The sequence below is a fragment of the Mus caroli genome, unplaced genomic scaffold, assembly GCF_978045245.1.
Source record: "Mus caroli unplaced genomic scaffold, Mus_caroli_1 scaffold_14, whole genome shotgun sequence".
NCBI classification, from domain to species: Eukaryota; Metazoa; Chordata; class Mammalia; order Rodentia; family Muridae; genus Mus; species Mus caroli.
The window spans coordinates 83883155-83908981 of NW_028227269.1; the positions used below are offsets into that span (position 1 = coordinate 83883155).

A 25827-nucleotide genomic window follows, 5' to 3' on the forward strand; every position below is an offset into this window, starting at 1 on the left:
TCCCAAAGGAAACTATTTCTTCCCTCTTATGTTTTTTATATAAACAAAATTCTTCTCATCTTCCTGTCAGAAATATTTGTCAAAAGTCCCCCCCCTCCAATTCAAGATGCTCAATACAAAAATGGGACTCTCAGCTTTAAAGCCCTGAGAGTGCAGCTCACTCGTGCATCTCTCTAGGGAGACAGCTTCAAAGCCCAGTGTGTGCTTTTCTAGACTCAATATTTTTGTAGCAATTCTGTCAGTGTGACTACTAGAACCTGGAGATTGCACCTATGATGCACTGGTTTAAAAATACATTGTTTATAAATAACTTTTTCTTTGTACTAAAAAGGTTTCCTAGAGCCGGGCGTAGTGGCACATGCCTTTACTCCCAGCACTTGGGAGGCAGAGACAGGTGGATTTCTGAGTTCGAGGCCAGCCTGGTCTACAGAGTGAGTTCCAGGACAGCCAGGGTTACACAGAGAAACCCTGTCTCGAAAAAAGGAAAATTACTTATGGGGCTGGAGAGATGGCTCAGCTGTTGTTAAGAGCACTGGCTGCTCTTCCAGAGGACCTGGGTTCAATTCCCAGCACCCACACGGCAGCTCACAACTGTCTGTGACTCCAGTTCCAGGGGATCTGATACCCTCACACAGACATACATGCAGTCAAAACACCAATGCACATTAAAAAATAATAATAAATCTTTTAAAAAAGTGCATATTTAGGGTTGTTCAGAACCAGAAGTAATCATGAAACAACAGTGCAGATGAACAGGCCAGCACCTCCTTAGTGTGCAGCTCAGGACTCTGGAGAGTCTCATGTGTAATAAGACGGCAGATAATAAGGCCTGTTAGCAAACACTTGCTTCATAGTAAGAACTCACTTCATAAATCCTACGAATCAATAATTCATTGAAGATGAGGCAACTAAGGCACAAGGCTGTGTCCCCACAGTTAGAGGGCAGTGGAACTCAGGGAGGGAGGGAGGTCAGTTAGAATTTAGTTTTTTCAACAAAGCAGAACTGCTATCTATCTATATCTATATCTTTATCTATATCTCTATCTATAAAATGTGTCCAAGAAATCAGAAACCAGAAACATTAAGGTCACACCACACTGCCTTTCTCATTCAGTTATGATCTTTAGAGCATTTATTAGCAGAACAGCATTAGCTTAAATTCATGTAAATAAATATCCCATATAAGAGTTCATTAAACATGTGGTGCTGTGTTATGTCTAAAGTGATGAACTGTCATTCCATGAGGAAAACCCTGAAAAATATATACAAAATACAACTGAACAAAATGATTTGCAGAGCCAGGAGTGGTGGCTGACACCTGCAATCTCAGCCCTTCGGAGACAGGAACAGGACTGCTGTCAGTTCAAGGCCAACCTGGGTTATACCAGCCTGAGATGTATGGAGACTCACAAAACCCAAGCAACAAACAAAACCTAGAAAGAGCCCATCCCCCACCACAGAACTCAGTGACTTGGAGATGGCTGGAGCTCTGCCTACAAGAAAGGACGATGGAGGGAAACTCTCCCCGCACTCTGAGCATCACCTGACAACTCTCCAAGACCTCAGCCGCTTCTCCAGAAATGCATTTAAAGTTTTATCATTACGGGTCCTTTCTCTCCCTTGCAGTAAGAAGGCCATCCCGCCGAGGCCTGCTTACCGTTACAGTACTCCAGCTCAATCAGCAGGGTGGTGTTGTCCATGAAGTGGTTGTAGTAGGCAATGATGTTGTCGTGCTGTAGCAGTGCCAGGATGACAATCTCATTCAGGGCATCTCGACGTTCCTTTTCAGACAGCCGGGTCAAGTCAACTTCCTTCCACACCACCAGTGAGTCATCCTGCAACACAGGAGCAGGACCAGTGTGTTTCCCTCCTGCCTGGCAGTGCACAGATCCAAACCCAAACTGGGAGCCTAGAAAGGAACCTCCTAGAGGGGCAAAGGATGACTCTTCACTCTTTTTGACAGACTTCAGGTTCTGCACAGTCATTATACTTTGCTGAAGAACTAGGGGAGACAAGGACTGCAGGTGGTACTTTCTGGCTTGGAAAGATGGTTAGGTGTCTAAGAGAGTACGCTGCTTTTGCAGAGGACCAGAGTTTCATTACCAATGTCCACTCTGGGCAGCTTACAAATGCTTACAGCTTTGGCTCTGGGAGGGCCCTGGTGGGATCCAATGCTCCTGACCTCTGAGGGGACGACCCTCACTTGCATATACCCACATATAGACAGTGAATTAAAATTGAAACTAAATCTTTTAAAAATATATAGTGTTATTTTGAGGGCTGGCAAGACGGGTTAGTGGGTAAAGGTTGAATTTGAGCCCCAAGAACCTGTACAGCGGAAGAACTGACTCCCACACACATGCAGAAAAGAAAAACTATAGAAAAAAACCAAAACACTACTTTGTTGCTACTCTTAATTTGTACAGTATCAGTTCCAGGTATTAGTATTAGATGGGACCTGATCTCAGGGATTCTACTGAGGGATCCTGGGGGTCCCTAATAATAATGGGATCTGGGGCAGAACTGGAATTTGAGGAAGAAGAGAAGTGCACAGCACTATCTCCAGCTAGCAGCAGGGCCTTATAAAACACAAGTATTAAACCTGCCTGATTTCATAAACTTAAACCTCGAGACTTTCATTTACTCTTTCTGAATAAGACCCCCCCCCCCAATCCCACAGGCCCCTGCTTTTTTTAATCCTCATAAGGTACAGTCACTTCCATTTTGGGGTACTTCTCATTCTTTAGCTACTGCTTCCTAGCCTACCAGCACCCACAGTAATATTCCTTTAGGATACCTCAGCAAGTTTCTTTTGGAAAACTTTAAACATTTTCCCATATGTGTAAACACGATTCATCCTCAGAGCCTGTACTCGAGGAGTCCTCAGTGCTTTTTTTTTTTCTCCTTGGGATATCCACACCTGGGACCCTGTTACTAACATGACGGACTGGTCTTCTCGCTATAACTATAACCTAGAAAGGGCTGCTTCTCAGAAGCTTTGTAAGTTCATATCTTATAAATACCATGTGACGGAGATAACGTCATACAGTTCTGAGAAGTGTGATAAAATTAACTCAAAGCTAGTAACCAAGTTGAACATGACATATAAGACAGAGATAGGAAACTGGTGCTCACCGCTCAACCGTGAGCAAGTGAGCCACTTAAAAATACTGACTTAAATGCTAGAAAATAATAGTGATGCCCATCTTTGGGCACAAATAAGAACACAGGCGACTACAGATGATAATTTAGTCCACTAATGGGTTACTGGAATAGAAAAGAACACAAAGATATTTTCTTGCAACTACGTTTCTTCCATCTTTCATAGATATATGCTGGACGCTGGAGGTATGGCTCAGTAGTGGAATGCCTTCTGAGCACTGGCAAAGCCCGTTTTATCCCCAGCACAAAAAGTTCTGGCTGGGAGCAAACACTAGAATTGCAAGTGTATGAATCACCTTTTGCAACCTCAGCAAGTTCTCATTAAATGTTTACCCTAGAGCTAGAGTTTTAAGGCTGTGGCGATTAGACCCAAGTTATGGTTAAATTTTGGAGGTAGAATCACGACAGGGTTTTAAATCAGTACACACTCTTAATTTTGGATTCAGTAACTCATGGGTCTCTCCATTGTGACTTTATGCAAGAAGGTGGGAAAAATGACTTAGCTTCCTTGGGTTCTCAAAGAAAGGGGTCCTTGTTTCCCCAGACCCAACTCCACCAATCAAGTTATTTGTCTTACACAATCACTGAAGGAAAAGCAAGAAAACAAACAAAACAATGATCTTTCTGGTGATCAAGGAAATCCTCCGAGTGATCATTTATGAAAACAAAACAAAACAAAACAAGAAAACAAAACCTACAGGGCTAGCAGTGTGTTGTTGTAGCTGCCAGTGTGGCTATTTGGAAGTACACACCAACTCCCCATCCCGCCCTTCAACAGCTATACGAAAGGAAGTAAGCTTTTACACTGTTCCCAAAGAGCAAGTAAGCTTTTTATACTGTTCCCAATGTTCAAAGCACCTTCATTTGGATCTCAAAATAACCTTTAAAAAAGTAAAGGTTTTTGTTTTTTGGGGGGAGAGGGGGGCGAGGTTGTTATCGCTAAGTCCAATGAACAAATGGGAAAACTAAAATGCAAAAGACCGCTCAATGACTCGCTCAGTGACAGCGGTGATTAAACCAATGTCCTAGAGCAGAGGAAGCGAAAGCACGGTGGGATCCCCGAGACCTAAACCCCAGGGGACGCCTGACCATAGAGGGCCAGGGGCAAGCAGCACTGGAAAGCGGGGCCGGGAAGGAGGGCGCGGGGAGGCCCGGCAGCGGCCGGAGCCGAGGGCCGCTACCTCGGTGCGGCGGTACAGCGTGGCCTCCCCAAAGGCACCGCGGCCCAGGACGCGGATGGGGATGTAGTGCAGCTCCTCCTGCTCCGCCGCCCCGCCGCCGGCTCGCGGCCCCGGGCCAGCGCTGGGCCCCGGGCCCGAGTCCCCGCCACCCCCGGACTCGCTTCCGAAGTCCGAGTTGATGGAATCGCAGTGTCGCTCGTACTCGCCCAGCACCGACATGGCGGCGGAGGCCGCAGCTCGCCGGGAGCCGCCCGCGTATCCACGGCGGGCAGGGCCGGCCGCTTAGCGCCTCACTGGCCTCAGACACCAGGCAGCGGCTTAGGCGGCCCCGCGGCCCAGGGAGCTTCCATGGTGGCTCCTGCCCCCTGACCCGGAAGCGGTTCTTAGTGTTTCCGGCTCGCCGAGATTTTCCCTCCGCCTTCCGCGTGCACACTTGTTGCAGATGCGTCCGGCACATCTTGGGCGTCGATGGCTTTCGCACCGCGAGTGTCGTGGAAGCGGAAGAGCGACCACACGGCGGGTCTGCAGACCGCTTCCCTACAACCCCCTACCAGCTTTCCAGACTGCGTCACATTTTGGAGGTGGTCCAGGCTAATCCTGGCGACACGTTTGTCCCAGGAGCTGTGACTGTGTTAGCTGTCAGTTGGCTTGTTGGGCAGGACTACTCTTTTTTTTTTTTTTTTTTTTTTTGTAGCGATAGTGTAGTAAAGATAATGGAGCAAGCTAAAACATTAGACTTCTGACATCTGAGTCAGCTGGTTAGGAGCTTTCTCCTAGGGCCACCACGGACCCCCTCTGCACAACTTGTAAAATAACTTAACCCTGCTTGATGCCATTCTCTCCTTTCTTCTCCTCTTCAACATGAAGCATTCCTGAAACATTCAGACAAGCCAGACATTCATTGTATTTGAGAACAAAGAACGGATGCTTCCTACCCTCAAGACACCAAGGAACTGCAATACAGTCAACACAGTTTTACTGTTACCTTCAACAACTTCATAACTACTGTGAACTTTAACAATTCCTTCTTCTTCTTCTTCTTCTTCTTCTTCTTCTTCTTCTTCTTCTTCTTCTTCTTCTTCTCCTCTTCCCCCTCCCCCTCCCGCTCCTCCTCCTCCTCCTTTTCCTCCTTCTCCTTCTTCATTAAGTCTATAAAGTTGCAGGACTATGACCACCACAGGGTTGCCTAAGTTGGGACAATGCTAAAGGGTTTTGTTTTTCTTTTTCTTTTTTTAAAAATGCTATTATGGCCCCAGACCCTCAGAGCACCATGAAAACAATGTTTATGTGTCTGTTGGGGGTGGGGTGGGGTGGGGATTGTTTTAGGTGATACAGCTAGTTAGGAGGAACTTGAGAGGCAAACCCTGCAGTCTGGCCCCAGAATTAGGAAAGGGCAGGGCGTGATGAAACTAAGAGGTTATAGGACTGGCGCCATTACACTTGTTGGGCAGAAGCAGGAAATACACTTTGTATGTTGTACAGTTTGGTGTTTCCTGTGGACAGTGGGAAACTAAAGCAAAGGAGTAGATGATTAGGGCTGTGTGTGTGTGTGTGTGTGTGTGTGTGTGTGTGTGTGTGCCAATTGAATTCAAGTTGCCTGATTTGCATGGCAAGAACCTTTATCCACAGAGCCATCTTACTGGCTCTCAAAGCTCTAGCCTTCTGAGGAAATCTGCTTAAGATTTCTTTCATTAGCATAATGATTAAAACATCCTTTTGCTTAAGTGCCCAGCTCAGTTGTTACTTTGGTCACCTTAGGGTAAGACCTAATTTCCATTTTACAAAGAACTCAGAAAGCAATGTGGAGAACAAAGACTGGAAGAAGGGCGGTCAGTTAGGCAGCAGTTTCTGTTCTAAGAGGTGTGAGACAGTATCACTGAGTGGAGAGGTTCAGATTTCAGAAGTCCATCTGAGGGACATTTAGGCTTGGGGATCAGGTGGAACATGGGAAGGTTGAAGCTGGAACTCTGGAAGCTCAGTCTAGGTTAACTAAGTAGATCTCGCACACAGGAAAAGGACCAGATCGGTGTGCGGGTGAGTTCACATTCTACACCTCATCCATTTTATATGCAGTGACACTTCACACCACATCTGGACAGTAGACCACAAGAGACTTCTGTTGTCTGAACCTATCTGGATCCAGTGTTTACATTATGTAATGACAGTCTGGTTGTACGATGGATGCTTGCACTGAACTAAATCTAACTCTTTTTCACATCCAGTCCAAACTAGCACAGGCCTCCCAACCTATTACTATTGTTGTTTTAAGGATACTTATCGATCACATTTTGATGTTTATGGCTTTTACTGCTATTTCCACTTGTTAGAATGTCAGCCCCATGAGAGCCTGGGTCTTGCCTTTTCATTGCTGTATATCATCAGTACCCAGAACCATGTGTGGCCTAATAGTAAAGGCTTAGAAGAAAGGAGGGTTGTTGAATGACCATCAGGTTATTACCCCATGACTATGTCACACTTCACTAATGTTGCTTTCCGAGTGCTCAAGGTTATACAAATCTTTCTGAATTTTGAGCTCTCTCACTTAACAAATACAGGTAGTACCTTCACGTGCCACGTGCTGGATTACAACCCCGAATAAACACGGGTCCTACCCTCATGGACATCAGTCTTCCAAAGAACAGGAAGTAACGAGGCAGTAACAATTCTGTGTCAGTGAGCGCTTTTAAAAGTTCAGGGTTCCCAAAAGGCATTCGGGAGGTGTGGATTGAAGCTGAACTTGCTGGCCATGTGAAGGGCTCTCAGGATACCCAAACCAAAGTATTAATAGTGAGGAGAAGGCACGTTGAGAATAAATAATGCCTCTTATGGATCTGGACACAATAGATGTTAGCTAAACTACTTTAACAGACTAGGAAGTTGGTATATATTTGAGCTGAAATGAAGGGGAATCAGATTACTTAAAAATTATAAGCATTGAATTTCACTCCAAGCAATTAAGTCTTGCTGAAGTCTAACAATTCATCTTCCTGCTCCCTTTGCATTGAAGAACTATTTAGCCGTCTTTAATTTGACTGCCTCAAACTGTGAATGGCCGTAATTATAATGCTTACATATCTTAAGTTTAAGTAGTGGAATTTCCTTTTGAATCTTAGAGTGTACAGAAAGTTCTTGCTTAATTCATTAGAGTGAACTAACTTTAATTTTTTGAGACAAAAACTTTCATGTTGCATCCCAAGCTGGCCTGAAACTATGTAGCATAGGCTAGCCTCAAATTCACAACATGTTTCCTGCTTCAGCCTCCTAAGTGCTAGGACTACAGGTGTCAGTCACATGCCCAGCCTAAAACTAATCTGTAAATACCCATAAACCTTGAGATCCTCAACACCTATTTATTTAGTTAGTTTTTGTTTGTTTGTTTGTTTTTGTTTTTCGAGACAGGGTTTCTCTGTATAGCCCTGGCTGTCCTGGAACTCACTTTGTAGACCAGGCTGGCCTCAAACTCTGAAATCTGCCTGCCCCTGCCTCCCGAGTGCTGGGATTAAAGGTGTGCGCCACCACTGCCTGGCTGTCAACATTTATTTTAAAGGCCTTTGGTCGGAACAGATCATTTTCACATTTTAACAAATGAACAATGTGCTATGTTGCCAATTTCTAATTCTTGAGTGGCAAACCACCAGAGCCCATGAAATTACTGGAAAAATGTGGTCACTAAAGACCAAAGTCTGCACTTCCACTGTCTGCTATTATAGCCACTGAGTATAAGCAACTACTGGGCGCCTACACTATAGGTGTAGATGCGCATTGGATTTCAAAGGTTTTATATTACAATAGGAAACACGGATCGGTTTTATATTGTGACATATGGCAATATTTATAACATACTAATTAAATACACTGCTGATACTTAATTCTACTTGTTTTTTTTACTTTTTGTGACACTGCAACATTTTAAATTATGTATGTGTGTCACATATGGGAGGACACCACGCATCATAAAGTATGTGAATGTAACAAATATGACATGACTTTATTGAAATGAATTAATTTCTAAGTTTTCTAAAGATTGTTTTAATTCCCTATGTATCAGTGTTTTGCCTCCATGTGTGTTATGTACAGTCTGTATATACCTCATGCCCATAAAGCTAAGAAGGCAGCAGCCCTGGAACTGGAACTACACCGTAGGTACTAGGAAGCAAGCATCTAACAATGCTCTTGTGCAGGAGCAGCAACAAGTGCTTCTTCCCACCGAGCCATCCCTCCAGTCCGTTCATCAGTTGTGCCGAGCTCACTATGCTTGCTAACATCAGTGGGAAAACACTTTGGTGTGTATGTGTAAGTACACACATAGAAGTTACAGGTCAGGGCTGGAGAGATGGCTCAGCCGTTAAAGGCTAGGCTCACAACCAAAAATATAAGAAGTTACAGGTCAGCCTATGTGTCATTCCTCGGGAGCCATCCATCTTGGTTTTCTTCCTTCTTTTCTTTCTTCCATCCTTTCTTTCTTTCTTTCTTAAGATTTATTACTGTATCTAAGTACACTGTAGCAGTCTTCAGACACACCAGAAGAGGGCATCAGATCTCATTATGGATGGTTGTGAGCCACCATGTGGTTGCTGGGAATTGAACTCAGGATTTTCAGAAGAGCAGTCAGTGTTCTTAACCACTGAGCCATCTCTCCAGCCCCCCATCTTGGTTTTCTTGAGACACAGTCTCTCACCAAGACCTAAAACTCAGAGGTTAAGCTAGGCTTACAGCCCACCTGTCTCTGCCTCTCCAGTCCTGGGATTATAAGCACAGGCTGCCTCTTATGCACAGCTTCTTACATGAATGCTAAGAATCAAACTCAGGTGTTCATGCTTGTGGGTCATATTCCTTATGGACTTAAGAGAGCTTCTCAGCTCCCACAAAGCATCTTTTGATGTTAAAATAATCTTGGCCAGGTATAGTGGTTCATCCTTTCAAACACAATTCTTGGGCAATTGAGGCAAGGGGACTGCTGAGTTGGAGGCCAGTCTGGCCTCCACAAGGATTCTGTATTAAAACAAAACAAAAAACCAACGAAACAGAAACCTGGAAAACAATGTTAAAAAAAGAGTCACAGAAGGTCTTGGACTTACTAGTGTGTGTGTGTGTGGACGGCTAGTGATCTATAAAACACGTCACGTTGGCTTTCAGAAAGAAGATTGATGGGGTATGAAGAGCTCAGCAATCTCTTGTACTTGCTCAGTACTTGCTGCTTTTCCAGAGGACCCAGGACTATGCCCATGGCCACTCACAACTGCCTGTAACTCCAGTCCCAGGGGATCAGACCCATTCTTATGGCTTCCCCAGGTGTGCACAGACATATACACAGGCAAAACACCCATACACAGAACAATACATTTTTTTTAAAAAAAGATATTTATTTCATGTATGTGAGTACACTGTTGCTCTCCTCAGACACACCAGAAGAGGGCATCAGATCCCGTGACAGATGGTTGTGAGCCACCATGTGGTTGTTGGGAATTGAACTCAGGAACTCTGGAAGGGCAGCCAATGCTCTTAACCTCTGACCCATCTCTCCAGTCCCCATAAAAATGTAATAAGGAATATTCACAAAAAATATTAAAAAGGGGAGGAAAAACTGCCCATTGTTGTCTGGGGTGCAGCTTACCCAGAGGGGCCAAAGATGCAAAAACAACCCCCCCTCAGGGTTCTACTCTGAAGGGACGTTTCAGGGACAAGGCAAGGGGGAAACTGGAGAAAATGACTCCAGTGGCCGCTGCAAGAAAAGGTGCTCCAGAGCGGCTCACAGCCCAGACCTCTGAGGACACACATGAATGACGAGTGACATAGAAATACATGTATAACAGTTTACTAGTTTACATAGAAACTCTATCCATCTGCAGTAAATCGGTGACATTTTTTTTTCTTAATTCATCCGTTTTTACTCCCTGTACTTTAAAAAGTAACAATATAGAGGAATCATTGCTCACCCAGACAAAGGGGCACTAAAGATTAACAGACAAATACACCTCAAATGGTTTCTGCTAGCCTTTATTTATGAAACTTTACACAAACATCTCCAACAGGTGAGCCTCTATAAATCCCACATGCCTCTTCCCATTAACAAACAGAAGATGGCTCTGATGGGGGTTCATGACCATGGTAAGGAACAAGGTTTGTTGAAACTGTATGATTCTCAGATTATTTTGACTATGCTGGAAACGGAGGGAAGCAGATAATATACCTGTTTATAAAGCAGATATGCTGTTGTGCAAGCCTATTGTCAAAGGCAAATGCTCTTCAACTGAACTGAAAGCGCGTTGTCCAGTTTGGTTGTTTTTGGCATGAATCAAAATGATCGAAAGGACTTGAAAGAATTTCAGGTCTACAGAGCTTAAGTTTACACTTGTTCTTGGAAACAAAAACATGGACAGAATGCTCTATTTTCTCCTCACTGAAAAATTGACATTTTTCAGAAAAGAAAATAGAAATCTAATAGAGTGGCTGTCACTGCTCCTTAGAGGGGAAGGCACACGTCAGAAAACAGGAAGGAGTCTCTTGTTAGGCTAATGGGATAGACAGACAATGGTTTTGCCCTTAAAAAGTCTACAGATGTTTATTCTTTTCATACTTACATTGTTCTCCTATCACTTGATATATGAATGTTACAGATTTCTTACCATCTGCTGTTGCCATGGTGAGGACTTGCATGCTAAGATCTTAGAAGTGAGACCTATCAGTTTTCAACAGCAGATGGCACTATTGTACCAGAGAACACTTGATGCCGTGCAAGAGGAATTTATGGAAGTCATAAGACAAAGGCTTTTGAGTTCATAGTAACTGGAACCTCAACAGCACAGCCTGAGACTGAACCACTACATCATTCCCATTCACCTGCATACTTCATCCAGGTCATCTTAACGGTGATCTCTGATAACTTCAATATTCCACTTCTTTACTGCAAGCCCTGTAATTCTCAGAACTGCAATTGAGATAAGCCCTGTAACAGGTCAGCAGGGTTAAAAGATTACCCACTTTCCCAGGAGAAGTGGTAAAGACGTTAGAAGCATTTGTACCTATCCCCACCCCCACCCCCACCGCTGGCAATCAGGCCCAGAGCCTTCTGTATGTTAGGTAGGCACTCTAAACTGGGGTACACTTTCCAGAACTGCCCTGAGGTACCTAAAACTTCCACCGAATGAACCTTGGCTTTGATTTTACAATATATATATTTCAAGTATTTACTATCTGTGACTTTCCCAGATATCCAAGTTAAACCCCATATATCCACGTCTCAGTGATAACACTGAAGAACATGAGTTAGATCAGTGATTGGCCATGAATGAAGGGCTGGTAAAATTTACTCATTTTTCCTGGTAGAAGTTACATGAAAAGTTCAAGCAACAACCCATTTGATAGAGGAACCCACACAGAACTCAACAGTGAAGTGAACAAATGACCCACATAGAAAATGGGCAAAAGCCACCGACGGACATCTCACTGACAAGGACAGACAGATGGCAAACAACAAGAATGAGAAAGGATGCTCAACGCCATCTGCCATTAGGAAAATGCAAATTAAAACCATAATGAGATATTACAGGCATCCACTCAAGGGGCGAAGTTAAAATAGCAATGATGAAGACCAAAGAAATTGTAGAGCTGTAGCCTGCCGTGCAGCCCCTCTAGACAGAGCAGGGAGGCTTCCCTTTGAACTCCATGTGCTTCCTACACAGCACAGGAGCTGCCCTCTTAGGCATTTATCGCATTCACTTCAGAACTTTAGTAGTTAGGCCCAATCCCCAGGCCCACCCACATGACCTTTAAGCACAACACAGTACCATCCATAGCCTGGAGGAAAACCAGGATGTGCAACGCCTTGGAGAGGCACCTCATGGGAATTATGCTGAGTGGAGAAAGCCAACCTCCAAAGGTTACACTCTTGATGACCCATTTACATAACAGAGTTACAGAGTTCAGAACAGGGGAGCAGATTAGGGAGCCAGAGCCGGAGGTGAAGAAGGGAGTGGCTAGCTGCAACACTGCAAAATGAAGACCAAGAGATGGAACTACCCTACCTTGAAATGATCGACAGGAACCACAAGTGATAAACTGGACAGAACTAAACACACATACACAAGGACTTCAAGAGTTGAGCACAAACATTTTAATGGTCTAAAATGAGATTTTCTTTTAAGAGATTATCTACAGTTCAAAGCTCACCTTTTTATGTGTCCCACCCATGACCCTTTTAGGAGACATAAAATTATGAAGGATATCACCAGAAGCTATGTAAACATTTCATCTAAGGACCAAGAGAAGTTCAAGGTGTTTTCACAAGGAAACCAAAGAGACAACTGATATGAAAGAGCTGACCGCAGTCAGAGAAATCTTGGGAGAACCAGAGTGAAGGACAAGGCGATGAGTAGGTGGGAGAGAAAAAGCAAACAGCTCAAACAGATCCTATGAGGCGACCCAGGACGAAGGCTGGCTTTGGCGTTATCTAGGTAACCCCGGTTTGTTGTTTTGTTTTGTTTTGTTTTGTTTTCTTTCCATAGGCGACTTTAATAATCTTGTTGCAAAACCAGTCCAGATCCTACTGCATTAAAGTCCTCATTGACTTGTTGGGTATAGGTGGTGCCCATGTGCTCTCTCATCCAAAAGTATCAGTTCTGGCAAGAAAGCTCAGCTGTGCCTTGATGGTACTGTTAGTAGAATGGCCTTGGGCTAGGCCAGGCATGTCCCAGCGATGTTCTGCTGGCTCCAGGGGACAGAAGACTGAGCCTCATTACTCTATCAACTTCTTGGCCTTGAAGAAGCGACGCAGGTAGAAGACTTGCCAGGTGGCTAGTCCAATGAGGCAGAACATGGAAAAGATGCTGAAGTACAGGACCCGGGTGTTGGTGGACTCTAAAGAAACAAAACAATGCGAAAACATTGTAAATGGAATGAAGTTGCTTCAGTTGGCTAAACAATGGCCAGGGCGGAAAGACAGTTAGTTAACCTCATTCTGTCCATAGGTCTCAGAGTTCAAACAATTAAAGCAAGCAAGCACAAGTGAGTCTGGTAACACACCTGTGATCTCAGCACTTGAGAGGCTAAGACAGGAGAATCCTGAATTCCAGGCCAGCCTGGGCTACATAGCAAGATCCCGGTAAGAAACTATAAAACTGTACTAATAGGATCTGAAAAACCTTATGCTAACTATAACCGCCTCAGTGGTACACCACTTTCTTAGCATGCACAAGGCTCTGAGTTCCATCTCTAGCCCTGTTTCGTTTTGCTTTGTTTTTAATCCCATTTAAAACGTTAAAAATTACAAGTTGGTAATACTTTGCTACAAGCTAACCAAAACTATGGTCATTACATATCACAAAAGGAAATGTCATTCTTCTGAAAACCTAGCCAGCTGATTTACCTTTTAGTTACAATAGCCCTAGAGAAGCAATTTTCTTTCCCTAAATCATATTCCACTTTTCCCAAACTGAGAAATGTGTATGTTAGCATTCAGTGTCCAAAATCTGTCTCCTTTACAGTTCACGCACTGAGAAACGAAAGCTACCCCACTCACCATTAGTGTCCCTCATCTCCTCTTCCCGCTTCTTCATGTAGGCAAAGTCATTAACAATGGACTCGGAAAGGTCCTCCAGCCGTCGTAACTCCACCTCCAGTGGTTTGAGTTTCTCGACTTTTGCAATCTGGAAAAGATCAGAATTAGGATCCAACTCCCTGAAAAAACTGCTCAAGTAAAGAACAGCAAAGCACAAAACAAAGCCATGTGGAGGAGCAGAGTCTCCCCCCGTACAGCCGCACTGCACTGCACCCCTAAACAAGCAGTGAGGGCACGAGTCAGCCAGTGTTGGAAGGAGCCCAAGAGAAGTGGGGGAGGGGTGTGAGCAGAATGCACCATCTACATGTCTGTGTACACATTCAAATCTCTGTCAATCATTCTAAGATATTTTAAAATTTGGCTTTCTACCTTTCTCTACAAACTATATTTTTTCCACCTTAGATCTTTAATTTTAATTAAGATTTCTTTAAGATGTAATAGTGATTCATGTAAACCCAGCATTCAGAAGGCAGGAGCAGGGAGATCTCCAGGACAAGGTCAGCCGAGTGTATAAAAAAAAGACTTCACAACAAGGCTAGGGAGATGCTGTAAATGGCTCCGTGTAAGATCACTTGCTATACAAGCGAGAATACCTGCACTCATCTCCAGCATCCATGTTTTTAAAAGCTGGGCATGGTGATACATTCTTGAAACTTCAATTTGCATTGTAGGGTGGAGACACGAGGAGAGCAGAGCCTGTGCACCACTTCCAGCAAAACAGAAGAGTTCAGTGGAAGGCTGTGAAGGAGGAGGAGGTCCTGTCCCTCCACATTCCTGACTGTAATTCAGCACTTTACATCCCTTTTATCCTTTGGTAGGCAATAGACACTACAGTTAGTATGGCAGCTTCGAGAGCCACATTAGGTCAAATGCACACAGAAGAAGGACGCATGTGCTCCTGCAGTGTCACAGAGGAACTCAAAAACAAAACCAAAAACTAACAGGGCTTTGCATATCTCAGTCATGCAACACTGGACTTGATTATGCTCAGAGCCAAGAGAAATCATACATTTGCTAAAAACTGCCCTAAATCTACCCTGGCCGCTCGTCAATTCCCTTCCAGAGGCAGCTATAGTTACCAACTCAGCATAAGGGTTTTCACACCCTATTACAAGAGAAACAGTGTACAGTTTTATAGCTTTTCTAGCTGAGAGTCCAGGGTTGCCATTAACCTAGTATTTATCTGCACGAAATTCCCCAAGGAAAGCCGGAAGCAGTGGGACATGTCTTTAATCTCAGCACCTGGGAGGCAGCAAAAGGCAGATCTCTGTGAGTTCAAAGCCAGACAGGTCTGTATAGTGAGTTCCAGGACAGGCTACATGGTGAGATCCCGCCTCAAAGAAACAACAACAAAAACAAAAAACCCAAAACCAAACAAATAAAAAAACCAAGGAAAAGGTACTAATAAGACATATAATAAACCAAGCTTAGTCTGTGTATCATCTTCCCCTTGCTCTGTACTTCCCTATCCAAAGCTTCCTGAATGAGACAGAGAGAGGCAACAGTATGAAACTTCTTAGACATCAATTATTTAAGGGTCCCCAAATAGAAACTTGAAAAAGGGAACTGGAACTGAAACTGTGGCTGTGTTCCAACAGCTAGAAATATATATATTTGTATATACACTATTATATTTTTATATAATAAATATACACACACCGGTATTTGGGAGGTAAATCAGGAGGATCTGAGGCTCTAGAGCAGCCTTGGCTACATGAGACCCTAATTAAAAACAAACCAACCAACCAACAAATAAATAAGTGGATGAATAAAAGGTGAACAATTATACTAGGTCAGCAGGGTCTGGTTAGATTTCTCAGACTAGCAAGGTTAGAGAACGGCCCAGTTCTCCACTGCTGCTACTCTCATGCTTGCAGGCAAAAGCATAAAACCTTAAAAGAAATTCCAAGTGTGTCCTCTAGAAGACCCTCTTCACTTGCCCAGGACTAAGCACTAGTCAGTTCAAATATAAAAAGTAAACTCTCAAGGCTGGGACCAAGCTTCACGAGCATGCACAAAGCCCTGGGTTTGAGCCCCAGTGCTGCAAGTAAGTAAACTTAACATTTGTTTAAAAGAAAATGAAAACCTACCCCCACCCCCACCCCCGCCCCCAGCAGCTGTTCTGCTTGTCTAAATGCCTGACTTAATGCTCCAAGTTCTAGAAGAACACCAGCTTGTATGTTTCCTGAAGACAGGCCAGTACTCTGCTTTCTTCTTCTAAGGCTGAAAATAAGGCAGGCCATGACAATGTGAAACAAATATTCCACTAGGGGGTGCCATTCTCCTGATACGGTGCATATAGCCATTAAATAATCACAGAGTATTAGAGGAACTAGGTACTCATTTTATGGGTCCATCATTTTTCAGAGGAGGAAACTAAGCATTCCACAGTCACTCACTTTTTAGTGGCAGACTACAATTTTCAGTGGCAGACCCGATTAGACTAAGATGGGCTCTGGAATCTCTAGCCAGGCACCTAATATGCAGCACTGGCTTCAAAGGAGCCCACTTTCTCAAGTACTGTGGCTCCTTAAGCAAGCGCTTTGTGTTCAGAGTACTCTGCATCCTTTCTCCATAAAGCCCACTGCCCAGAGAAAGCCCTCAACATCTACCACTCTAACACGACTAGTTCATATTGCTTAGAAAAACCTAAAGCTATGTGGCCTTTCCCTGTGTATGTACCTTCAGAGCGTCAATAAATTAAGCTTTTCCTAAAATGCATCAATGCCTGCCACTCTGATGACAGCTTAAATCCAGAGAGTTCCCAGACTCATCCGAGAGGTACTGAGATCACTAATCTGCAAGCAAAACACTAAAACTAAATCAGCTCAACTGCTTCTAGATCCACAGGAAAGCCTCCTGCTCCAGTCAAATTAATCTGCTACCTTCATGGCCTGCCTCAAAAAGCCAAATCAGTTCCTATAAGCTCCAAAGGCTAAACAATAAATGTGAGGGACATGAAGTCTAACACAAGGTAAACATAAAGAACAAGATTCAAGGACCAAGCTCCAGCACAGAGGAGGTGCACCAATCACAAGCCTGTTCACAGCAGTTCAGAGGGCCAAGAGGCTGTCCGAGCTGGCTTCATCTAACAGCGCCAACCCCAGGCACTGACCCTGAAAGCTCTCATTGATAGTGTCCAGGATGGTTCTCCATTGGCCTCCGTTCAAGTGCCTTATTCCTGTCCTGTCCTTTAACTTAGACTATGCAGCTGGAACTGGGAAGCACAGTCCCTCCTTCCTATAGCACTCAGAAAACCAACACTTGGTTCTGGTTTTCTTTCCTTAGCTGTGGCCTCAACTATGTTTGGGGGCACCTTCTGATAGAATTGCAGACTTAATAGAATCTAGCTAAAACAGGACTTCCTCCTATTGAAAATTCGGACATCTACAGAAAGAAAGGTCACACGCAGTCAGGAGTTAGGGGACAAACTGCCTTTGTCCCCCCACTTACACAATCAGGGAGTCTATCTCTACAAACAGCTATTCCAGTTCACAAAAGAACAAGCTGCTTTAAAAACAAAATTAGGGGAGAAAAAAAGGCTAGATTCGCATCCTGAAGATAGAGATGCTGCCATCTAAGGGGCAGAGGCAAGGCAGTAGCAGAAGTCCTTGAGACACAAGGGACCAAGCATCTATTTCTGGGTAGTGTTCTTTCTTTTTTTTTAAATTTCTTTTTGATTTATTTATTATATGTGTTTATTACACTCCAGAAGAGGGCATCAGATTTCGTTACGGATGGTTGTGAGCCGCCATGTGGTTGCTGGGACTTGAACTCAGGATCTTCAGAAGAGCAGTTGGTGCTCTTAACCACTGAGCCATCTCACCAGCCCGTGTTCTTTCTCCCGTGTTCTTTTTCTTTATATTACAGCCAGTATTTGTCTCCCAAATATAAAATACTTTATATTAAGACTATCTAACAATTTTACTAAGTCCCTCCTAACATTTCACACAGGCTACTGTGCTGCTCTGTCCCACTATGATGACACTGAGTAAGCTGGCTGTGGTGATACAGGCTGGCAGGCCTAATACCTCAGAGGCTGAGATGGAAATGATTGATGGTTTGAACTCAGCTAGGGGCCTACATAGTGGAGTTCCAGGCCAGCCTGGGCTACATGCAAGGTTCTGTCTCAAACAAACAAAGGCATTACTGCATTTTACAGGACAACAGAGGACTTCGGAACTGAGTCCACATTCTTGAGATATTGGATGTGAAGGAAATTAAAGAAATATGCTGCCTTCCTGATGCCAGATGGTCCATATCCTTTTGGGAGAAAGGGTCTCCATTATCTTCAGAGCTTAAAATTAAAAACTCTAAATATGTTCAGTGCTCTCTGGCAATTAACTAAATAGGGAACAAAATGTTTCTGTTACCCTTATCTCAGCACAGGAGTTATTAGTCTGGGACAAGCCACAGCTATTTCTAAGCATGGTTCAAAGAGTCTAGGAACCTAGCCATAGACTCAAAAAGGTACTGATTTTGGCCTGTCATGGCTACTCTAGGCCTTTGCCTCAATCTGTGCTGGTGTTGGGAGCTGAGAGGAGGGAAGTCATTAAAGAAACTGGTGGGGAAGAGTTCGTGGTTAGGAAGCAGAACCTTAGAGCTGTGTTGTAATCATGTGCGTAAAAAGCTTAGGACATGCCAGACATCCGAAGCAGGAAGCAGGCAAAGGAAGCGATGTAGTTCCTTTCCTCTAGGGATTCCCCTCTTAGATTAAGCAGGTCAAAAAAGATGAAATTCTTGTCCAGTGTTAGCAGCACCTAAGGATACCGGAAATGCCAGGAATTGTGATTCCTGTGGTATGTGGTATGATAGTGGCACTCACACCATTCTTTATACAAAGCCATAGTGACATCATTGTGTTGGGGAGAGTATGCTATATCTCCAGTTTAACAGGGCTTCAGGTCCCCTGTTATTTAATATGCAGATGCTTAATGACAGAACAAAGCTATATAGTAGGAAGCAATGTCTCTGTTTCATAGACTGAGCCAAGGGTAGAAAAAGCAGCAGTAACAACACACTGCAAGCACTGTACCTATTCTTGTAATCCGAAAGAGCTATATCTTCAACACTCCAAGGCTCAGGGAACACAGTGGGAGAGTCAGAAGGAATGTAAGCTCTAGTGGACAAGGAGTGCTGTGAAATGCTGTGTTTTAGACATGACATGGCCCCAGTGAACATGAACTCACAGCAGCTATACAAGACCCGAACAAGATCAAGCTAGTCAAAATTCCAGCACAGATAAGGGAAGGTCTCAGGAGTGCCCAGCCTAGCTGAGGACCTACTGCCTGTAGATGGCTGTGTTCATTGGGAGCATGGTCACTGGTAGGTGCCCATGTCCCATAGCCATGTGCATAGGACATTACTAACCAGACCAGTAGTCATGACACCTGAGGGCGTGTGTCGAAGGATCCTTTCATGGGGTCACCTAAGACCATCAGAATACACATATATATATTTTTTTTGTTGTTTGTTTGTTTGTTTTTGTTTTTCGAGACAGGGTTTCTTTGTAGACCAGGCTGGCTTCGAACTCAGAAATCTGCCTGCCTCTGCCTCCCGAGTGCTGGGATTAAAGGCATGTGCCACCACGCCCAGCTTACAGATATTTTCATTACAATTCTAATAGTAGAAAATTAGTTATGAAGTAGCAACAAAAATAATTTTATGGTTGAGGTCACCACAACATGAGGAACTTTATGAAAGAGTTGCAGCATTGGGAAGGTTGAGAACCACTGAACTAGACTCAGTGGACTATAAAAAAGAAGACATGAAGTTAAGAGACAAGTCTGAGAGGGTCTGGATGTAGTCAAAATGCATTGTGTATATATATACACAATTCCTCAAAAAATAAATTTTTTCCAGGTATTTTATATCTCATAATAACAGTTTAACATGTTATCTTATAACAGTCAACAAGATTCTTCAGAATCTTAAAAAGTTAAGATTTCACATTCTGGGTGGTAGTGGTATACACATTTAATCCAGAACTTGGGAGGCAGAGGCTGGTGAATCCCTGTGAGTTCGAGGTCAGCGTGACCTGCAGAGTGAGTTCCAAGACACCCAGCGCTACACAGAGAACCGCTGTCTTGAGGAACTGGAAAACTTGTTTTTTCACTTTTAAACTCATCAGTTAAAGAGGCTCTCCTGTTTATTTCTTTTAATTAAACAAGCCTGGCGATACAAGCACTTTAGCCTCCACTGGGAACTGTCTGATATCCGTTACTGTATCACTGCTTGCTCTAGCGACTGCTTCCAAGGAACTTTGGTTTCACTCAATTGAACACAGGAACAAGAAAAAAGAGGAAAAACTCTGTGGACTTATAGTTACTTCCTGATGCACATATAGAATCACTTCCTGTCTGCTTCCAATTTAGGACATTTTCCTCCCAAAATCTTGACGAGCAATGTCTGTTCATCATTTTTCAAATTCTACCTAATCACTTTAAGCAACGTTTTTCATATAGTTAGGATACACCAAACTATATTATATATCATTCTGTAATACTTCCTACCAGAATACAATGTCTGACTCTCTTGCAGCTCTTTGTACCACCCAGCCTTCCTCCTTTACTTTAACTGGAAGTTATTTTTTAGCGATTGTTTCTCAAAAAACAGCACAGCTGTTCAAGACTAACCAGCGTTTGAGTCTAAACCCTAAGATATACACCTACTTGTTGTTTAGGTAAGAGAAGGGGATGATCTTAGGAATTAAAAAAAAAAATCTTTCTTTTGACAGAATTCTATTTAAAAGTGTGTGTGTGTGGGCGCGGTGTGTTAGTGTGTGCTCTGCCCCAGAATGCTAATGGCATGACTGAACTCTACCATACCAACATGCAACTGTACAGACAGCTGGTTTAGTTCATTGGTTATAAACACAGCCAGAATTATTGTTCAAGTCTGTTAATACAACCTTTTGTATTACCAGGACCATAGCTGGTTGTCACATGGCTGCTGAGAAAACCACAACCTTGTGGGCCAAGTGTGGCCACTGGCCTGATTAGGTCACAGAAGCCTCCAGCCCGAGTGCTCCTCCCTCCTGTCTGTTGGAGCAGTACATACCTCTTCATAATTCTTCGCCTCTACTCCATGCTTCATGTCTAGAATCACGAGTTGGTCAGGTATCCGCCCTGTTCCTGAGAAAGAAATCAAAAGATTCATTGTGCAGAATACTTAAAATTCCGGGAAATCACCCACCCACCCTCCCTCTCCCTAACCCCTATCTACTCAATAGAAGGAAACAGTCATAACTCCACCCCCCCATTCTGCAGCAGCAAAGTCCTGGCTAAAATCACCAACACTGCAGACAAAGCCTCCATCTGTGCTTGGTGCTGGAAAGCAAGCAGGGCATGCTGCTGGCAAACATCTTGAGCAGGGCACAGAGACTGACTGGTACAGAGGGCAGACTGGAAGAAAGAAAACTCACAGCCTCCCTGCACTAAGAGAAACCCAAATCACAGCAGTCAGAAGCTAAGTGGCACGCACATCTACACGGAGTGGGCGCCATTTCTACATCTCAAGAGCAATGCTCTACCAGATTCTGAGGTAGTCCTGGTCTCTTAGGATCACTGCACATGCTAAGTTTGGATTACTTAGAGCAAACCTCAGCATTGAAAATATAAGTTTTATCTAATATTAGACTTTGATTCAAACATTTTCCAAGGCAAGGCCTATTTTAGTAGGTAAATTAAAAATTTTAGGGATATTCCTTCCCATTAAGCATTTGAGAGAAAAGCTCAAAAAGACAAACAAATCAAGACAAAAACAAAAGCCAAATTTATAGTCTGAGTATAACTCTCAGGGATGATTCTTAGAAGGAAAATGTCTATTTGGAATAAATGGCCCAAGCAATGTAGCAATGATAGCAGAAAACTTATCTGACTTGCCAATCAGAATTAAGACTCTAAGCAGGAAAAGGGCAGACTCAAAAATCCCCAGAAAACGGTTCAATTTCCCAGGTTTTAGTATTTATAGAATTAAACACTGCCTGCATGAAATTAGTGGTCTTAGTCAAATCTAGTGCTGTTTAAGCACCGGGCTTTCTTGATGTTATTAGCCAGAGAAAATGTTACTGTACTCCTTGCTGCCTGAGAGAGGCTGAGATTTTCTGAAACTAGCTGAAGTCAATTCAAACAGAACTGATGGAGCTAGAACTGCACCAGTGAGACTTTCCACAGGTATAATGTCTGCTTTCAAACGATCTAATGATAACATAGGACAGACAGATGCATGCGCACGCGCGCACGCGCGCACACACACACACACACACACACACACACTTTAACTCTAGCTGTAGTTAAACTGTGAAACACTGTGTTTGACTATGTGTATGCCATGTGCGGAAGCCAGAAGAGTGTGTCAGATCCTCTGGGACTGGAGTTACAAGTGGTGCTAGGGTCGGAACTCTGTTCCTCTGGGAGAGCCGCTGTGCTGGCTGGTTTTGTGTCAACCTGACACAGCTGGAGTTATCACAGAGAAAGGAGCTTCAGTTGAGGAAATGCCTCCATGAGATCCAGCTGTAAGGCATTTTCTCAATTAGTGATCAAGGGGGAAAGGCCCCTCATGTGTGGGACCATCTCTGGGCTGGTAGTCTTGGTTCTATAAGAGCAGGCTGAGCAAGCCAGGGGAAGCAAGCCAGTAAAGAACATCCCTCCATGGCCTCTGCATCAGTTCCTGCTTTCTGACCTGCTTGAGTTCCAGTCCTGACTTCCTTTGGTGATGAACAGCAGTATGGAAGTGTAAGCCGAATAAACCCTTTCCTCCCCAACTTGCTTCTTGGTCATGATGTTTGTGCAGGAATAGAAACCCTGAGTAAGACAGTAGAAAACACTTTTAACCAATAAGCCATCTCTCTAGCCTCCTCCATGTCTTTTAACATAGGTCTCATGTAGCCCAGGCTAGTCTACAATTCACTACGTAGCTACTAAATCTGACTGTGATCTCCTGACTCTCCTGCCTTTATGTCCCAAGTGCTGAGATCATAGGCATAAGCCAAACATGTATGGCTGAGTATGTTTAAACTGACAATAAAGGGGCTGGTGAGATGGCTCAGTGGGTAAGAGCACCCGACTGCTCTTCCTAAGGTCCAGAGTTCAAATCCCAGCAACCACATGGTGGCTCACAACCACCTGAAATGAGATCTGATGCCTTCTTCTGGTGTGTCTGAAGACAGCTACAGTGTACTTACATATAGTAAATAAATAAATCTTTAAAAAAATAAAAAAATAAAAAAAATAAAATGACAATAAAGAACAACTTTTGGAGAGACTAGAAAGATCCACTCGAAAGCAAGAGGAAAACCACTATAGATGAGATGCTGTGTAAACACAAAGACCTGTGTTCAGATCTCCAGAACCTGACATGTAAAATCCAGACACGGTAGTGCATGTTTGTAACTCTATTGCTCCTATGGCCTGGGACTCAAGGCCAAATCAAGAGAGCCGTGGAGCTCACAGGCCCTAGCCTATGTACTCAGCAACAACGGTGGAAGCAAGGACCAAGACCTGCAGAGGGGTGTTCGCTGATCATACATGTGCTGCAGCATGCAGGTCCCTGCACTCACACATGCAAATGCTCAGGGCACACACAAATATACACACAGACGCAACCATATAGCCATGCAAAAAAATTTAAATACCCAAACAAATGAACAAAACCAAAAAAAAAAAAAATCCCAAACTAAATAACCCTACAAACTCAAGACTAAAGCATCCATAGGTGTTTTCTGAGTATTAAACCAACAAGTCTACAATCAAGGCAACCAGAATAGTCTCTTTGCCCAAATCCATGTGTACTCCTAAGAGTGCATTACCCATAAATGTGATAAAAAATCTTTGCTTTTCTTCCTTATTTAGAAGGTAAGAGACAGAGGGGAAGAATGAGTCAGCAGTTAAGAGCACTTGTTGCTCTTGCACTGGACTTGGGTTTGGTTCTGAGCACCCACATGGTATTAAACAACCATCCTTAAGTCTAGACTCCAGGAGATCCTATGACCTTTTATGGCTTTCTCAGGCAACAGGTATGCATGTGGTACATACATACAAAAAATAAATTCTATAAATAAATAAGTAAATAGACACATAAACTCCGAGAGGGTAATTCCTGCTTAGTGTTTTCTCAACTTGACACAAGACAGAGTCATCAGGGAAGAGAAGCCTCAATTGAGGAAAATGCCTTCATTGGCTTGTCTCTAGGTAGGTCTCGGGCATTTTCTCCATTAATTAACAATGTGGGAGGGCACACATGGGTAGTACCACCACCCAGGCAAGTGTTCCTTAGTATAAAAAGCAGGCCGAACAAGCCACGAAGAGCCAGTCAGGGAGCATCGGTCCTGCATAGTTTCTGCTTCAGTCCCTGCCCCAAAGGCCCTTTAGGACGCACTGACGCTGTAAATGAAATCAACCCTTTCCTCCTGGGGTGGTTTTCCTTAGCATTTTATCACGGCAGCAGAAAGCCAACAGAGTTAGGTTATAGCTCAGTGGTAAAGAGCTTGCCTTCCATGCCCTGGGCCCTTGGGCTCCATGCCTAGCCTTGAAGGTGGGGCGTAGGATGGTGGCACACACTTTCCACACAGCTCTCAGAAGGTGTGAGGGCAGAAGGATCACTGGGAGTTCAAGACCAGCCTGGGCCGTACAGTGAAGTAAACTGAAATAGCTCTTAGTCTTCTTGATCTAAGTGGTCAGGTCCCTTTTCTTGGTCTAGGAATATATTTTATTTCTGTAACAGAGCACCACCAGAAAATGCAAAGCCCTGGGTTCAATTTCTACTATGGCAAAAAAACAAACAACAAAACCCTGCCTTTTCTCTCTTACTTTTGTTTGTTTTTAATTTTTTCAAAATATGTTTTTAAAGATGCTCTCACTCTGTAGGCCAGGATGGCCTCAAATCCACAGCAATCCACAGGCCTCAGTTTCCTGAGTGCTGGGATTGTAGGTGCAGAGTACTATACCTGGTTCCTGTCTACACCGCTTCTCTGTCTACCGAAGCCTTCCATCTCTGTGTCACAGCATATGGCGTTAACATCTGCAAGCCCAAGTAAACTACAAAGCCATGGCCTCTGGCTGCCCTGAGTATAACCTGTACAATTCTTCTGCATAACAATAGTCAACCTATCCTTGGTGGACCTGAAGGCTTTAAAGGATCTGTAAGTTTTAAACTAAACAAAGAACAACAAAACCTTTCTAGTAGCATCTCTCTCTGCAGGAGCCTGGCAAATGGGGAACCTATTGTTTGCCTTTCCAGATCCTATTAGAGCAGATTTATGTTCACAGCAAAGCTAACGGGAAGTACTCAACATTTCTCCAGTTCTCCTGACCCTTTCCCTCATTACCAGGGTCTGCCATGCGAATGGTCTGTAGATGATGAACCTACATGGATACATTATCACCCACAGCACATGCGATGGTGGAATAAATGTATAATGATGTATAATGCTTACATCATTAAAGTACCAGACAAGAGGTTCCACTGCCCTAGAAACGTCTGTACTATACATCATCAACCCTTTATTCCACACACAATCTTTTACAGATGCATCAAAGGCTACAAGTTCCTGCATCAGAATAAACAGAACCAAATGAAACTAGGAATCAAGTGCCTCCTGTAGCAGGGAGCTGCGAGCTGGGGGAGAGGCTTAACCCAATGGGAACATTGTGACTACTTACCCTTGCTTTCAAAACACACTTCAAACATGTCATAGTCTTCCGTGGTAAAGGCAAACTTCCCCTTGGTTGCATCCTCTTTGGCATACAGAATATGGCCAGCAGAATCCGTGATCTAAAGAAGAACAGTTCCTTAGTAAAGAACTCTAAGGAAGGGCAATTATAGAAACTGGGAACACAGATATGACATAAAAAGATAGCCAGGGGTTGGGGATGTTGTTGTAATTCCAGCTTAAAGGGGATCTCAGACCTCTCTCCTCCTCAAGCACCT

At 43.7% G+C, this 25827-nt stretch overlaps 2 protein-coding genes across 2 annotated transcripts in view; both read right to left on the reverse strand.

Annotated features, from left to right (window-relative positions):
* Nucleotides 1–4708, reverse strand: part of Nek9 (NIMA related kinase 9) — a 41018-nt gene extending 36310 nt beyond the window's left edge. Inside the window, exons 1-2 of the mRNA XM_021178833.1 lie at nucleotides 4344–4708; nucleotides 1658–1835 (exon numbers count right to left, since the gene is read on the reverse strand). Of these exons, the coding sequence (XP_021034492.1) occupies nucleotides 1658–1835; nucleotides 4344–4562 (397 nt within the window). The 5' untranslated portion in view covers nucleotides 4563–4708. The remainder of the gene's footprint in view (nucleotides 1–1657; nucleotides 1836–4343) is intronic.
* Nucleotides 4709–10324: 5616 nt separating this feature from the next.
* The window catches only part of Tmed10 (transmembrane p24 trafficking protein 10), a 34376-nt gene continuing 18873 nt past the window's right edge, over nucleotides 10325–25827 (reverse strand). The window contains exons 2-5 of the mRNA XM_021178961.3: nucleotides 25560–25671; nucleotides 20959–21032; nucleotides 13861–13987; nucleotides 10325–13199 (exon numbers count right to left, since the gene is read on the reverse strand). Of these exons, the coding sequence (XP_021034620.1) occupies nucleotides 13078–13199; nucleotides 13861–13987; nucleotides 20959–21032; nucleotides 25560–25671 (435 nt within the window). The 3' untranslated portion in view covers nucleotides 10325–13077. The remainder of the gene's footprint in view (nucleotides 13200–13860; nucleotides 13988–20958; nucleotides 21033–25559; nucleotides 25672–25827) is intronic.